Source organism: Endocarpon pusillum, assembly GCF_000464535.1.
Source record: "Endocarpon pusillum Z07020 unplaced genomic scaffold scaffold1719, whole genome shotgun sequence".
In the NCBI taxonomy this organism is placed as follows: Eukaryota; Fungi; Ascomycota; class Eurotiomycetes; order Verrucariales; family Verrucariaceae; genus Endocarpon; species Endocarpon pusillum.
The window spans coordinates 259,781-273,379 of NW_006916062.1; the positions used below are offsets into that span (position 1 = coordinate 259,781).

Here is a 13,599-nt window from a genome sequence, read left to right on the forward strand (position 1 = left end):
CACTCATATCATAACGGCTCGTGGTGTCAGAACGAGACTACTATACTATATACATGTGGAAACAAAAGCGGCATCAGAGGCCGAGAACAGAGCCGAAATCGACGCTAGAAGCGCGGAGGGAGAACAAAATATGGAGTGGAAGGGACGCAACAATGCACGCAATCTATCGACCAAATTGCCACCACTACTTACGTAGTATACCCCCACCTTAGCGGCATCTTTGTAGGCCACTATGCTTACTACAGATGCAGTCCAGCCGACCGCGCTTGAGGTTGCACACAATCGCGGAAGGAGCTCCCATTCCGCTTGAGCCAGGTTGAGTGGTCATGGCGGTCATGGACTGGCCAATATTCTGTGCAACCAAGAGGGAGAAGAGAGCACAGCTGAACACCTCTCGAGAACGTGAGTCAATCTTTACGACAAAAGAGAGGCCTCTATGACAAGTCGATTGCAGCTCTCTGGGAGCTGTGGTCATGTTCTTGACAGCCCGTGATTCACGATCAGTGAAACGAGACTAGTGGCAGATCTGAGATAGGAAGAGGGTGTGATGAACAGGCGCCGTGACCGGAGCGGTGAACACAGGGTTCCGACTCACGAGTAGTTAGAGCGAGCAGACACAGATTGCACTGTTCCCTATCCCGTCCCTGCATAGTGAGCATTGAGGTTTCGTTTTCGAACCCCATCTACATAGCGATTCCCGCTGCTAAACGGACAGTTTCCTTTGCCCAAGCAGACGATCATGTCCTGACATGCACCATGGCCGTGGGGATCTGTTGAACGGCACAAGAGTTGCAGTGCGGAGAGCTTCTCATTGGCATTTGCTGGTGATCGTGGGGTGGAGAAAGCCAATTGCCAGTCGCGATGGTTCCTTGCCTGGAAATTAGCAGATGACTAGGGGGAAAATTGGCCTCCCGTCAGATCCAATTCAGGCTTGGACTGACCAGGATGCATTACTAGCTGACTATCAGTGGTTTGCAGTGGTTACTGTGTGATTAGCAGTCAGTACCAGGCCGAAGGGCCCTGGGCATTGGGGAAATGCTGATAGACCCTTACCAATACTGCAAATACGAATATGATAGTGAATCCCTCGTGCTCTTCCATGGTAAAACAGACTCCTCGAACAGTTGCCTGCTCCCACAACATGCCCAAAACGGCCTTTCATCCCTCCAAAACTCGCTTTTCTTTATCTGCGGCCCTGTGACCTCGCTCCCATTGCCTGTAAAGCAGCATCCGCGTGCGCCCCATCCGCCTCCAAGACGCGAGTCCTTCACAAAAAGACATTGATTCTCCACCTTAATTGCAGCACAGAGATTCGAGGCTGCGGCCAAAAATTTCTATCAGCAATCTTATTGATCTACCGCGAAAACGCCCGGTCTTGGGATCACTTCACGCATCGAGTCACAAAATGTGCTGCCCAGAAGGTAAGAGAGCACCTGATATCTGCAGCTGGGTCATCGCTGACTGTGCACCCATTCTATTAGGCTCCAATGAATGCGCAGATTCTGATATATATCTTTGCATCTGATTGTATAACCATCGCCAACTCTAGGCTGGAGTTCCAGAGGTACTGGAAAAAATCCAAGAGCAAGCAATGGAGAAGCTTAATAGTGAAGATGGACAGCTCTTCATCAGAGTGAGCATGAGTTCAGTGTGATGATGGCACGGCTCTGTACTGACATTGTGTCCATCAGAGCCTGGCGAGTTTCGTGCGCACCCACGAAAAAGCACTTGCAAATAGCTTGCAAATGCAGCGACAGCGTGCGAAGAATGCGTCTACGTCGAGTTTGATGAGCCTCTCCTCTCCTACCACTCCGACAACAACCTCAAATACCTCAAGCTCTCTCATTACGGCCTTCTCACTTGGTGGCTTAAGTTTCATGTCACACAATATCAAGCCCGCTCAATTGACCTTGACTCCTCATCATCTTTTTTACATTCTCTCGCGGCTAGAAGAACTGGACATTGCGATTGGTCCGATGAATATTCGTCTCGAGAACCTACATACCGAGACCTCCCCTGCCAATTACGTGTCTTTCCTTAATCAACCTCGGAGTAAGCGTCGTAGTGACAAAGACTCTATCCATTCTGTATCAAGCGTGCGGAGTGTAATGTCTGGTATGAGTTCTCTGTGGTCAAGCTTTGGCCTGGGAGGCTCCGGTGGTGTCACAAAATCAGAGAAAGCTAAAGCTGCCTTGGAAGCTGATCTCAAATATTTATACTCGGCGTTCACCAAGCTACCTTCTCTTCGCCTCTCTCCTGATCACCGGGCGCGACTCATCCAAGGATACGAGGAGTTCCCATTTGACACAGCCGTACCATTATTCGCATTCAAGAATATACAGTCACTCGACATCGTCGATATGGACTTCCGGCAATTCTACGGCTGGGATCGTTTGGCCGAGCAGCTCAGCTTGCTCACCGTCAAGCGAGCAAATCTCGATGACCCCCGTGACCTGATAACTAACATCGTTCTGGACGACACAGAGAGGCGCAGATACAGGTCTACCAAGACCCAGCAATCATCTACTCTTGCATGGATTGTTCCCTCTCCTGCAAAAAGTGTTGTAGGCCGTTCCAACTCTGATCCAGGGTCACCAGGTAGACTACCCGCAGAAAGCCTAAGCCTCGCTGTTGCTGAAGGGGAAACTAAAGATGGGGAGGCCTCACCCAGTTTTCCGAATGGTAGCGTTTCACCGATCCGCCCATTATCCTCGCGAGCAAACTCTACTTACCGGCATGTTCGAAGCTGCTCCTCGAAGATTAAGAGATCTGAATCTGGCAGCTCCAACTCTAGCGAACACTCCCTCCTCCGTCACCAGAGTGAAAGTGTTTATGGATCCTCGAACCTCGGATCGCTACCCGCCAGCAAGTGGAGGTTTTTAAAGTATTTGAGCCTTGCAGACAATTCATTGACCTCGATCTCGACCAGTAGCCTTTTACCACTAGCAAACACGCTCCGGTCCCTCAACCTTTCGTCAAACCTCTTTACAGAGATTCCCGATAGTCTGTCGATCTTGACAAGGTTGACTTCCCTGGACCTTTCAAATTGCATGATCGAATCGCTACATTCATTAACCACGAGTCCACTTCCCGCCATTACGACGTTGAAGCTCAAGCATAATCGACTCACTTCTCTGGCTGGTATTGAACGACTGCTGTCACTGGAAAACCTCAATGTGCAGGATAATAAGATCTCGGATCCGATGGAAGCAGCAAGATTGACCGGATTGCCAAACATGCACCGCATTTGCGTCAAGCGCAATCCTCTGACCAGGCGCACTAACTATAGAATCACTATTTTTAATCTCTTCCGCAATACACCTGGTTATTCCGAAGACATCATCATCGACGAAAATAGTCCGACGTATAGCGAACGCCAATTTCTTCAGGATAGAGTTCCTGAGAGTGATAGACCGCCGGTCGTCCGCCCTGTTGAGGTCATTCAGCTTTCTCAACCGCCGCAACCTCAAGACAAGAACCACTTAACACCTTCATCTCCTTCCGATATCGCCATTGAGAAGTCTCAACCAGAACATGCCATCACTTCGAGTCGCCGCCGAAAGGTCCCTCGAAGGCGCATTGTGGACCTGTCAAGAGAAGAAGAGCAAGGTTCGGGCTTGCCGCCAACCAATCTGGACGCTTTCGGGCCACTTTTAAGGAGCCCTGGGGCTAGAGAACCGGCCGAAGCTACGGTAAATCAAGCCGCTTTGTCCGGGAGGAACAATGTAAAGATTGCAAATGACCCACGAATTGACACGAGCCAGGATGACTTCAGGCAGCGACTCGAAGCGCTTAAGCTCGAAGTTGGCGACAGATGGTTAAGTGTCTTGAAAGACCAAGGATTGGCCAGCAGTACGGACCTATTCATGAATGGCAATTCTGCGGTAGGCCCGATTCAGTCGCTTCAAAGGCAACATCATCAAGCACTTGTCAGCGGAGGCAGGACCCTGGGCTGACCTACGTATACTGCTTATTCTCCGGAAGTCTACGTCTCCCGTTCTGGGCATGTCGATTTTCATGAGAGTCCTGTTCTATTGCGTATTGGCGAAATGGCAGATCGTCCATCAAGTTGACGAACTACTTCTGTCCTGCGCTACTCTTACATTCTTCTCTCTTGTCGGGTGGTAATCACCTCACATTTCTGATTTTAGCAAACGAATGCGCACTTTCTAGACGCATAATGGATGGCTTTTGTCCTTCTACAGCGTTGCATAGCGAAGGGACCTATTTACAGGCTGAGTGACGTTCTTCATTCTTCTGCTTGGAGTTCTGTCAGCGGCAGGATATTTTTTACTACAGCATCTATTCAAACACGATGCCGTTGATTCATCCATACGGCGTTTATGAGAAGACGAATAGATGTGAATGGAGTTAGTGTTGGTGTCTTCCAAATTTGTCGTCTTTGTTCAGAGCCCATGCAAATACCTCTTAAGGCTTCATGAACGTCTCTACCTGTATCTATGGCTGATGCAGTCAGCAGACCGACAATGAAAGCGTCTTCCACATTTCTCGACAAAGCAAAATCACAATTCCACCGCCGCTTTTCTCACTTCACCAGCATTCCCCTCCAGACTCGCGCCAAGTGCTCTTTCCCACACGACCACCAAAGCAACTCTCAATTTTTGCTCCTTACTCATGCCTTCCTCCCACCTTTTCCAGCCCCATATCCCCAGGCTCTCCACCCATGCCCTCCACAACCCCTTCCACCCAATTCCTCAATCCCACCGTATCCTCCACATCCCCCAGCCCGACCCTGTGATTCTCTCATTAATGGTCCTTGACAATCCCATCCCACACCGTCCCCCAACGCCCTCAATACCTCAAACTCCTCCGTGCACTTATCTTCGTCGTCTGTACGCATTCTTCCCATCTTGAAGGTGTAAGCAGCAGTCTTGTATCGATGCTGCGTCTCCGCGCCGCTTCCAGCGCTTCCCAGACGCGGTTTTGAGGCGTGAGGGAGAAGGGCGGGTTGGGGAGGGTGCGGATGCTTCTGAGGCTGAGCTGATGGGATAAGGGTTTTGAGAGGAGGGAGGCCTGGAGGAGGTGCTGGAGGGGGTGGATTTGTGGGGGGAGGGGAGTGTGGAAGTAGGTTTTGGATGACTTGTTGGTGGAAGAGAAGGTGTGTTCGTCAGTGGGGTAGGCGAGGGGGAGGGAGGATGGGAAGACGAGGTAGGTGATTAGTTGTTTGGGTGTTGGATTGGGGTTGGGGTTGGGTTTGGGATAGGAGGAGGAGGAGGAGGAGGGTTTGTTATTACAGGTTGATGTGCGCGTGCCTTGTCATGGTACCTTCGTGGGTGGTTTGGTCCTCTCGGTCGAGCTGTCTTCTTACGAGGGTGGGGAGTTGCGCTTCTTTGAGGTGTTGCTCTTGGCTGCTCGAGATGACGAGGTGTAGAGCTCTTGTTTGGGCGCTGTTGCTGGCAGGCATGCTACAGGTTTTGCAGCTTCTTCTGGCCTTGTTTCTTGCTAGGGAGTAGCTCCCTCCTGCTTGCTCCTTTTCGATGACGGGACTTGCATCCTTGTAGCTTTGGACTTTGCTGGCGTCTTCTTGGGAGGCATGGCTGATGGCCGTGTCTTGGAGGTCTGCCTAGGAGATTACTCTATAAACTCGCAATGCTCATCATTGCGCTTAACGAGGCTTACCATTGTCTACAGCAGTGGTACTAGGGGATCACAGAATTCACAAAGGCAGGTTGAGCTCGCTACTGCTTGTGCGTCCTTGGTCTCAATTGAAGAGGTTGGTGGATGATATTGATGATATCATGATGACCCATTGGGGAAGCTTCCTCATCCAAGCTTTCCAGATCTGTACTACTACGTAGTACGTACGGAGTACCTGGGGCTAAAATGGTTGCAGATCCCACCAGATCCCCCCGATCTTGGTCCAAATTCCAATCGTGACAGCAGAGTCATGGCTAAATAAAGACAGCTTTACTACAGCCGCAAGACCAATTCTTTATTCTATCGTGATGTACATTTACAGTACTCTCCGCATCTGTTGGGTCTGATCCGTTGGAACAATCTCGAATTTCCCATTCAGAGGGTCCTCACGGTTAACTTCCCACTAGTACTAGTACCACCAGTAATGGCCGGGCCGGAAAGCCTCGGCATGAAATCTCTATAAATACCTCTCTGCGCACGGTGCAATGTGCGACATCTGAGGATTGTCACGGTCGCTTGGTTTTCCTTGATTATGGCACTCCAGCGATGTGAACAGGCTGTCGTTTTTGCTTGCATGTGTGCCTCGCTATCAGCTCGATCTTGACACGAGTTGAAGCAAGGGGCAGACTGCGCAGCATCAAAGGCATGCTCAGGCGGGCCTGATGGACTGAACTCAAGGTTGCACCATGCCGTATTTACGTACTACTACGTAGTATTATGCTTTCAGGCTAGCGCTGGCCACAGATTCGACCTCGTCCGTACCATGAAATGTCGTTACAAGCCGCACCTGTGTTGTAATTAACCCATCTGACTGAGGCGTCAAAGTACGGCTCTGACAATAACCAGTGATGATGGGTGGTCAATCCAACGGCGGCTGAGTCAGAAGAGAAATATGATAGATCTCTTTGCACACATTTCGTATAGGTAAGGATACCTCAATTCTGTGAGTAATCTGCTCGCTTGCTATACTCAAGCTGCTCATCTCACCAACATTGCGTGGACGATCATGTTTTGCTGGTGCTATATTGCTATAGGGCTCGATGAGGCTCGTCGTATGTAGCCACGGTCCAGCCCTTGCTTCTGTCTGACTCGACAGGAGGATCAGCGGGTATACTCGCTTATGCAGGGTCAAAGTGGTTGCAAAGTTCGATGCCTATCGCCTAATCCTGACTTGGCTGGAATGGATCTGCACTGGTTAGCGACTCAGTGGGGACCAAAGATCCATCTCGCTCGTTCAGCTATAGCTCCCCATACGTTAGCTCGTACAGTACTTGGTACTACAGATCTATCTCAACCACTCAAACGATAGTCACAACGTCGTCAACCTCAATGAAACGAAACCACCATGCCTTACTTCGTGGCGTTTGCACCTTTTCATTCTTCGATCTGATCATCATGAGGTGCGACCACACACAATGCATAAAGTCATCGATTCGTTCACCCCTGCCTTGTGCGTCTACTTAGTCAGTGTTCGCCTAAAATCTGGGCATTGAAAATCGAAAATGCTATGCGCGGGCCGACCTAACCAAGCATCGATCGTCACTCTGAATTGAGTTCCGGTATGCTATGGTATGAGGCTCCTGGAAATGCCCATCCCTCGGTAATGTGTAGATCTTCAACTTCTTGATCAGGAAATCTACTTACGATCCTTGGGCCGCAAGTAAACAGCGCCTACAGCATAGCCACCGTGCTCGAAAGAGAAATGGATGGCGTCAATTGTGGGTACCGTCCTCGCTTGGATCATGCAATTCACGACAGGTTCCTCAAGCTGTGCGTTGTTACATTGGAGTAACCTGCAGAGTGGCGACGATGATGCATCCACTGTACCTGAAGAAGAAATGAATGGCGTCAGCTGTTGCTTCCGTACCCACCCACGTTCTCTATCGAACCACACGATTTGTGACGACGTCTTCCAAGTCGTACAACAATACTTTGTTAGCACACCTACGATGTTGGGATCAGCAAGTAGGCTTCACGTCGTGGGACTTCACGGAAACGAAGAATGACGTCGAGGTGGATGATCCATGAGATCCAAAAAGCATATAAGGAGCGTGAGATGCCCTGACTTTGCTCATCTATTCCACCAACACAGCAACCGCCTTTGAATACCAAACATCTTTCAACAAAATCCCATCTTCCAAACACAGGAGAGTCGAACTCCACCATCATCAACATGCAATTCAACAGCTTCACCAACATGAGCGTGGCTCTCATCACCCTCCTCCTTCCATTGACTGCCATCGCGGTCCCTGTTGACTCCCCTCAGCCCGAGGCGCGTGAGATCGACCCCGGCTGCACCCTTACTTGCAGTCTATGGAATTACTGCCTAATCAGAAACCTTACCGATCGCACGAAGTGCGGTGAAGGTACGTCACCATGTATGTGCTATTCGACAGCGCTCATCACTAATTCTGCTACAAACAGAGCCTACCGGCTGCGAGTGCTCCACATTCGCATTTTGAATAATGCAGGCCAACAGGAAATCAGGAGGCTAGGGAGTACGTGGTATGGAGACTCAAGGAGGGAGGGCATGGCCAGCACCATACAAGCTCGAAATTTCACATAGCAATACAAACAGTCGTTACCACTTCCATCAATTCCTACCCATTCATTGGGTGCAAATTCCATCCAACCCAAATTAGTAGTAGCAGGAGAAATCGCCACTGAGCGAGTCAAAGTAAGACAAGTTCCACCTCGGGTGATGTTGATCTGAATTAATGCACCGGAAATTCTTCGGCATGCAAGTCTGCATTTGTCAGTCTTGCTCCTACCTCTACATAGTAAATTCCGCTATGGTCATTGCCATTCTTCTAGTTTCCATGCCACATGGTCTCCATCCAGGCTTCTGTTGCTGTACGTTGTGTGTGCCTTGCCTCGAGTCAGTTTAGCCTCCATATTCTGTTCTGTCCATGAGGTCCGGACCGGTCAGTTGGGGGCGGGCTTCCTCGAGAGGCAGGGAGGCAGGGAGACAGAGCTCAAGCTACACAGTAGCGCATTCATGCCTTCGCACCTGTCTGACACAGGATTGCAATTCAAGTTGATGCTTAGATTGGAGGCATCACCCTTCGAGTCAAATTTCACTTGATGTGTATATCTTTGCAGCGCGTTTACGTCTCCAGCGCGGCTGTAGCCGCCGATGTGCCACAAACGGTACCGCGGCTATCAAGGTATAGTGTTTCACATCAAGAGTTCTAACGTGCTTATCCAGGATGGCAAGATGATGATACGCCGAAGGAAAGAGAATCTACCCCACGGGAAGAGCTGCCCAGCGGGACGAAAGCTTGCGGACAGAGGAACCAGGCATGCCTTGCCGCCCCCAATGCGACCAGCGAGCTAGTAGGTACGCGACCGTATCACAATTGAGGTCATGTACATAGCTCGAAACACGGATCTGTGCCTCAAAGAATCAGTCAAATAGGAACGGTACTGCTTCGTATAGCTGTTAAGATCAATGTCCCTTCTTTGCTTTTGAATCTCAAGTTCTACGTACCCCTTTCCAAGATTACTTGACTACGAACATGTCTTCACCATCAAGCAGTCGCGAGGTTTGGCGGGAGAACATCAGTCCTATAGCTGTTCCAATGGCGTCGAAGCAGATACCCACCATCCCTACCAACAAGCTGCCTCTCCCTCTCCCATCTCCAAGCAGGACACCCGGTTTAAAGACGGTCACACAAGAGAAGCGGAGCTATTCACCCTCTCTCGTCCAGTTCTCCCGCCAACAGAAACGGTCACGATTGGTCTTGGATCTATTCTCCATTATTCGCTCAACTCTTGTTGCTGCAACCCTTGCTGGTATACCCCTTGGCGTTGTACACGCAAGATCTACCAGATCGGCATTTCTGTATCTCAACATACTTAAGCTTTTATTTGTATGCTTCTTTCTATCCGGCTCACTTCCATTCGCATTCTTGCTCACCTTTCTCAAAACAGCTCGCGTTCTCTCTTGTGCTCTCCGTCCTTGATCTCGTCCAGTTCCATTGCAGCAAATTACCGCATCGAGTGGAGGCAATGCTTGACCTATTCCTCGCTTTCTCATTCCTATCCTTTTTTATAGTTGGCGTCATTATCCTGAAGTGGACAATGGATGCTATATACTTCATACTCGCGTAAGTCGTATCGAGGCCCCATACTGGTGTGCCAGCACTTGATGCATTGGCTGACATGCGACTGTTGTCCAGTGTCCTTCATATTGCATGCTTCTTCGACATCCTCGTACGCGCACACAGGATCACTCAGCAACTTCGGGACCTCTCAACACTTACCCTGAGAGATATTGAGGCAAACTCAAACGGCAGCGATGAAACAGTTAGCTCAATGCTAGTAGATGAGAGCACCCCTGAGATGAAGGCCGAAAGCAAAGCTCGAACCAGTGTCAGCGAGAAGCGGAAAACAATTACAGAGACAGTCACGGCAATCAGAACTCCGTGTGCAGAGCTTGAAGGGTCGAATCGATGGACCATTGTTTCGGAGAAAGCGAGCCGAACATAGATAAAATTCTCACATACAGCAGTTTATCGTTCACATACCGTTTATTGAAAGCTGCAACATCATCACACATCGTCTCTTTCCTCAAGATCCCCCAGGCTGTCTTTGAATGATAGATGCATCGCCAGCACCCTAGCTGATCGACGAGTGATATCTAAACGTGATACCTCTAATCTCCAGACTCATCACCAAGGAAAAAAATTTGTGCCGACATCCATTATATGTTGATACTCAACAGACCACAACATAGGGGAAAGGATTCACAGAAATACGATATCTATGGCAGAGTATGAGTCATAGCAAATTACAGCAACGAAACCCGGAGGCCAGTTGGTCGTCATGCAGTCTTTCACACTGCACAAGGAGCCTCGGGGTGCAATTTGGTACCTAAGCTTATGCGTGAGTGGAAGAGTGATTGATCATGGCCCAGCTCTTTGGTGAGTTACTCCGTAATGGGTGTTGAAAGGATAGACTAAGCGAGGTGCAATCTGATGGCGGCTGATTACTAAAGGGCCGTTGTTGGACCGTGGGGACGTGCATGGAGAGTGATTGGGTGGAAGTATGTCAAGCAGCAAGATGACTGGTTGAGTGCTCGTACCATGTACGTCCATACCCAGTTGACCCAATTGACCCGATGCGGCGGATCAAAGAGAGTCGGCTAGCCAAGGCTTTAACTAATTAGAGATGAACCAAGCGAAATTGGAGCCAAAGCTGAGGCGTGAAAGGGCAGCCTCTGCCGCTTATTCGTTTTGGTTGGGGCGGTCCAGTAGTTAGTGGGTAGTTCCTCGTGCCTCTCCACTGCCCTCGCGCTCTCTGCTACCTCTGCTCAGCCTCAGCCTCCCACATTCCAAAGAAAAAAGGGACCCTCCCTCCACCGACTCTATCTTTAGAACTCCTAACTTCTAGACCTGCATCTCCAAATCACACCGTCAGCAAGCATTCCAACGGCGCTTCATTTTTCCGCACTTGATGCTCGAGAGTACAGACCATCATTGTCATCGACCAGTTCACATCCTTCGATCGTCGCTTCTTGTCCCGCTGCTAGTTTCAATCCATTGTTCTGTTCTGCACCCGTGTTGCCTCGACTTGGCTGAACGGTACATTCGTGGCCTGCAAGAGAAGAAAGAGAGAGAAAAAAGGAGAGAGAGAGAGAGAGAGAGAGGGAGAGAGGCTTGGAGACAAACTATATAGCCACATTACATGTGCATGAGAGCTCGTGATGGGCCGCAGAAAGATTGAGATCAAAGCGATCAAGGATGATCGAAATCGTTCCGTGTATGTAGCTACCAAGCCGTTGCCCCATGAAGAACATGAAACTAATCGCGACATCAACTAGAACTTTTCTCAAACGTAAAGGCGGTCTATTCAAGAAAGCGCACGAACTATCTGTCCTCTGTTCTGTCGACGTCGCCGTTATCATCTTTGGTCACAACAAGAAGCTCTATGAGTTCTCCTCGGGAGACATCAACGAAACCATCGGCCGCTATCAATATGTGAGGAGATTATGGCGAAGCAGAAATGAACATGGCTAACATTATATGCAGTATGGACAACCACATGAGCACAAGGGCCCTGCGGACTTTCGAGGCAAGAGTGGTGGAGATGATGACGACGATGACGACGAGGACATGTCACCTCCAAGAGAGGAGTCAATGCCACCGCAGCCTACGCCACAGATGATGCCGCCTCACATACAGCATCAGCCGCCGTTTGGTCACCTTCGACATCCTGTGCCATCAGCATCACCACCTACCCAGAATGGCATATTCCCAGGACAGCATGGATCACCGCAACCACAGATGGCCTCACGACCATCCTCTCGAGAGACTGTTCGGCGATCCAGCTCCAATCTCGTGCCGATGCAGCATCCTCGGGCAACGACTCCACAGCCCGCTCAGAACGGTTTCGCGTATATGCCGAATCAATCAATGTATGATCACCGCGCTCATCCTAACCTGAATCCTCCACCAACAGCTCCACCGCAATTCCAACACTTTCCACATCACACTCCTCCTCAACCCGTTCAACACCATCCGCAGCATGCACAACATCAGCACCCGCAGCAGCATCCGCAGCATGCTCAGGTGCAACAAGCCCATCAAGCATTCTTGCAGGAGCACAGAAGGCAATCACTGCCGCCAGCTCTGCCGCAGCAAGAGAGACCACAGCCGACACCGACACCACCAACGCAACATCAACAGTTGCCATCTCAATCTCCTCCCCAGCCTCCTCCACAGCAGAGCCTTAGACCTCCTGAGCCCCAAAGCCCACCTCAGCCTAAACATCTCTCCTCTAAATCCCGCAGCATATTCACCCCCATAGATGCAAGCGGTTCAGTGCTGGCATCGCATTTCTTTGGTCGATCACCCGATCCTGCACGACCTGACATCAAAGAAGAAGACTCACCGGAATCGAAGCCACGGCCTCGCCACCAACCTCCCCTTGCCCGCTCAACCCCTCAACCCGGTCGCTCTAACACCATGTCCTCGGAAGGCATCATCCCACCCTCCCGCACCAACACCAGCTCATCCATGAGATCCGCCGCTGCCCGCCCCCGCCTCAAAGTACAGATCCCCTCCGAAGCCTCAGACGCCGAGTCCGGAACTGCAGACGAGTCCTCCCCAGCCGGCACGAACCAAAACTCTGGTGGAGCCGAAGCAGCAGCCACCGCAGCCACTGCCTCTACCTCCACACCCTCCAACAGCAACCGCAACCGCTCGCACTCCTCCTCCGTCGTCCTTCCTCCACCCTCCCCTTCCGCCTCCGCTCTCCTCAGCGCCGGCGCCTCCGGCCCTCCCAACCCCTTCGCCCGGCCCCCGCAACCCCATAACAGCAACGCCTACGTCGATAATCGAAACAACAACATCGATACCCCCATCTCCGCGTTACCAAGTAGATTTGTAGCGGATAACCTGCTACCCAGCCCGTCGAGCTTCTACCCGGATTGGGGCCTTGGCAGCGGTGCAGGCAGCGGCAGCGGGAGGGGCGGCAGCGGTGGTCATGATAGCAACATGCTCCCCAGTCCGTTAACCTTCCCCACGCCGGTGGTGCAAGTTGGTGCGCCGCTGGGGTGGGGTAGGGCGGCTGCGACGAGCACGGGTGGTCCAGGTCCGGAGTCTGGATTCGCGGTTGGGGAGAAGAGGAAGGACTTCACGGGTGCAGGTGCGGCGGGGTGGAGTGAGGACAGGGCGGAAGGGGAGGCGGCGAAGAAGATCAAGACTTGAGCTGGAAGGGGTTTTTTTTGTCCTCCAAGTTTTTTGGGGCGTGGGGATTGTGGATGTGTAGATTGTGAATTTGGTCGCGATGAAAGGCAGTAAGGGAGTTAGGCAGGCATAGCGAATCTTTCTATATCTTTTTGTTGTTGTTATTATTGTTGTTGGTGTTGTTGGTGTTCGGATTCCATCCATGACCTTGCCGATGTTGGAGGAGATGAGGTATCTATATGTACATGTG

General features: G+C 50.8%; 3 protein-coding genes across 3 annotated transcripts; all 3 read left to right on the plus strand.

Moving 5' to 3' along the window:
- Nucleotides 1-1,591: 1,591 nt before the first annotated feature.
- EPUS_00921 (uncharacterized protein) lies at nt 1,592-3,956 on the plus strand (the record flags this gene model as incomplete). Its single annotated transcript, XM_007802480.1, has 2 exons — nt 1,592-1,633; nt 1,692-3,956. 2 exons carry the CDS (start codon nt 1,592-1,594, stop codon nt 3,954-3,956), a joined length of 2,307 nt encoding a protein of 768 aa, XP_007800671.1.
- A 3,875-nt stretch (nt 3,957-7,831) lies between these two features.
- Nucleotides 7,832-8,120, plus strand: EPUS_00922 (uncharacterized protein; the record flags this gene model as incomplete). Its single annotated transcript, XM_007802481.1, has 2 exons — nt 7,832-8,024; nt 8,083-8,120. The coding sequence occupies 2 exons, from the start codon at nt 7,832-7,834 to the stop codon at nt 8,118-8,120; spliced, it is 231 nt and encodes a 76-aa protein (XP_007800672.1).
- Nucleotides 8,121-11,365: 3,245 nt separating this feature from the next.
- EPUS_00923 (uncharacterized protein) lies at nt 11,366-13,370 on the plus strand (the record flags this gene model as incomplete). The annotated part of the gene is made up of 3 exons (XM_007802482.1): nt 11,366-11,421; nt 11,483-11,639; nt 11,691-13,370. 3 exons carry the CDS (start codon nt 11,366-11,368, stop codon nt 13,368-13,370), a joined length of 1,893 nt encoding a protein of 630 aa, XP_007800673.1.
- Between the last annotated feature and the right edge of the window lie 229 nt (nt 13,371-13,599).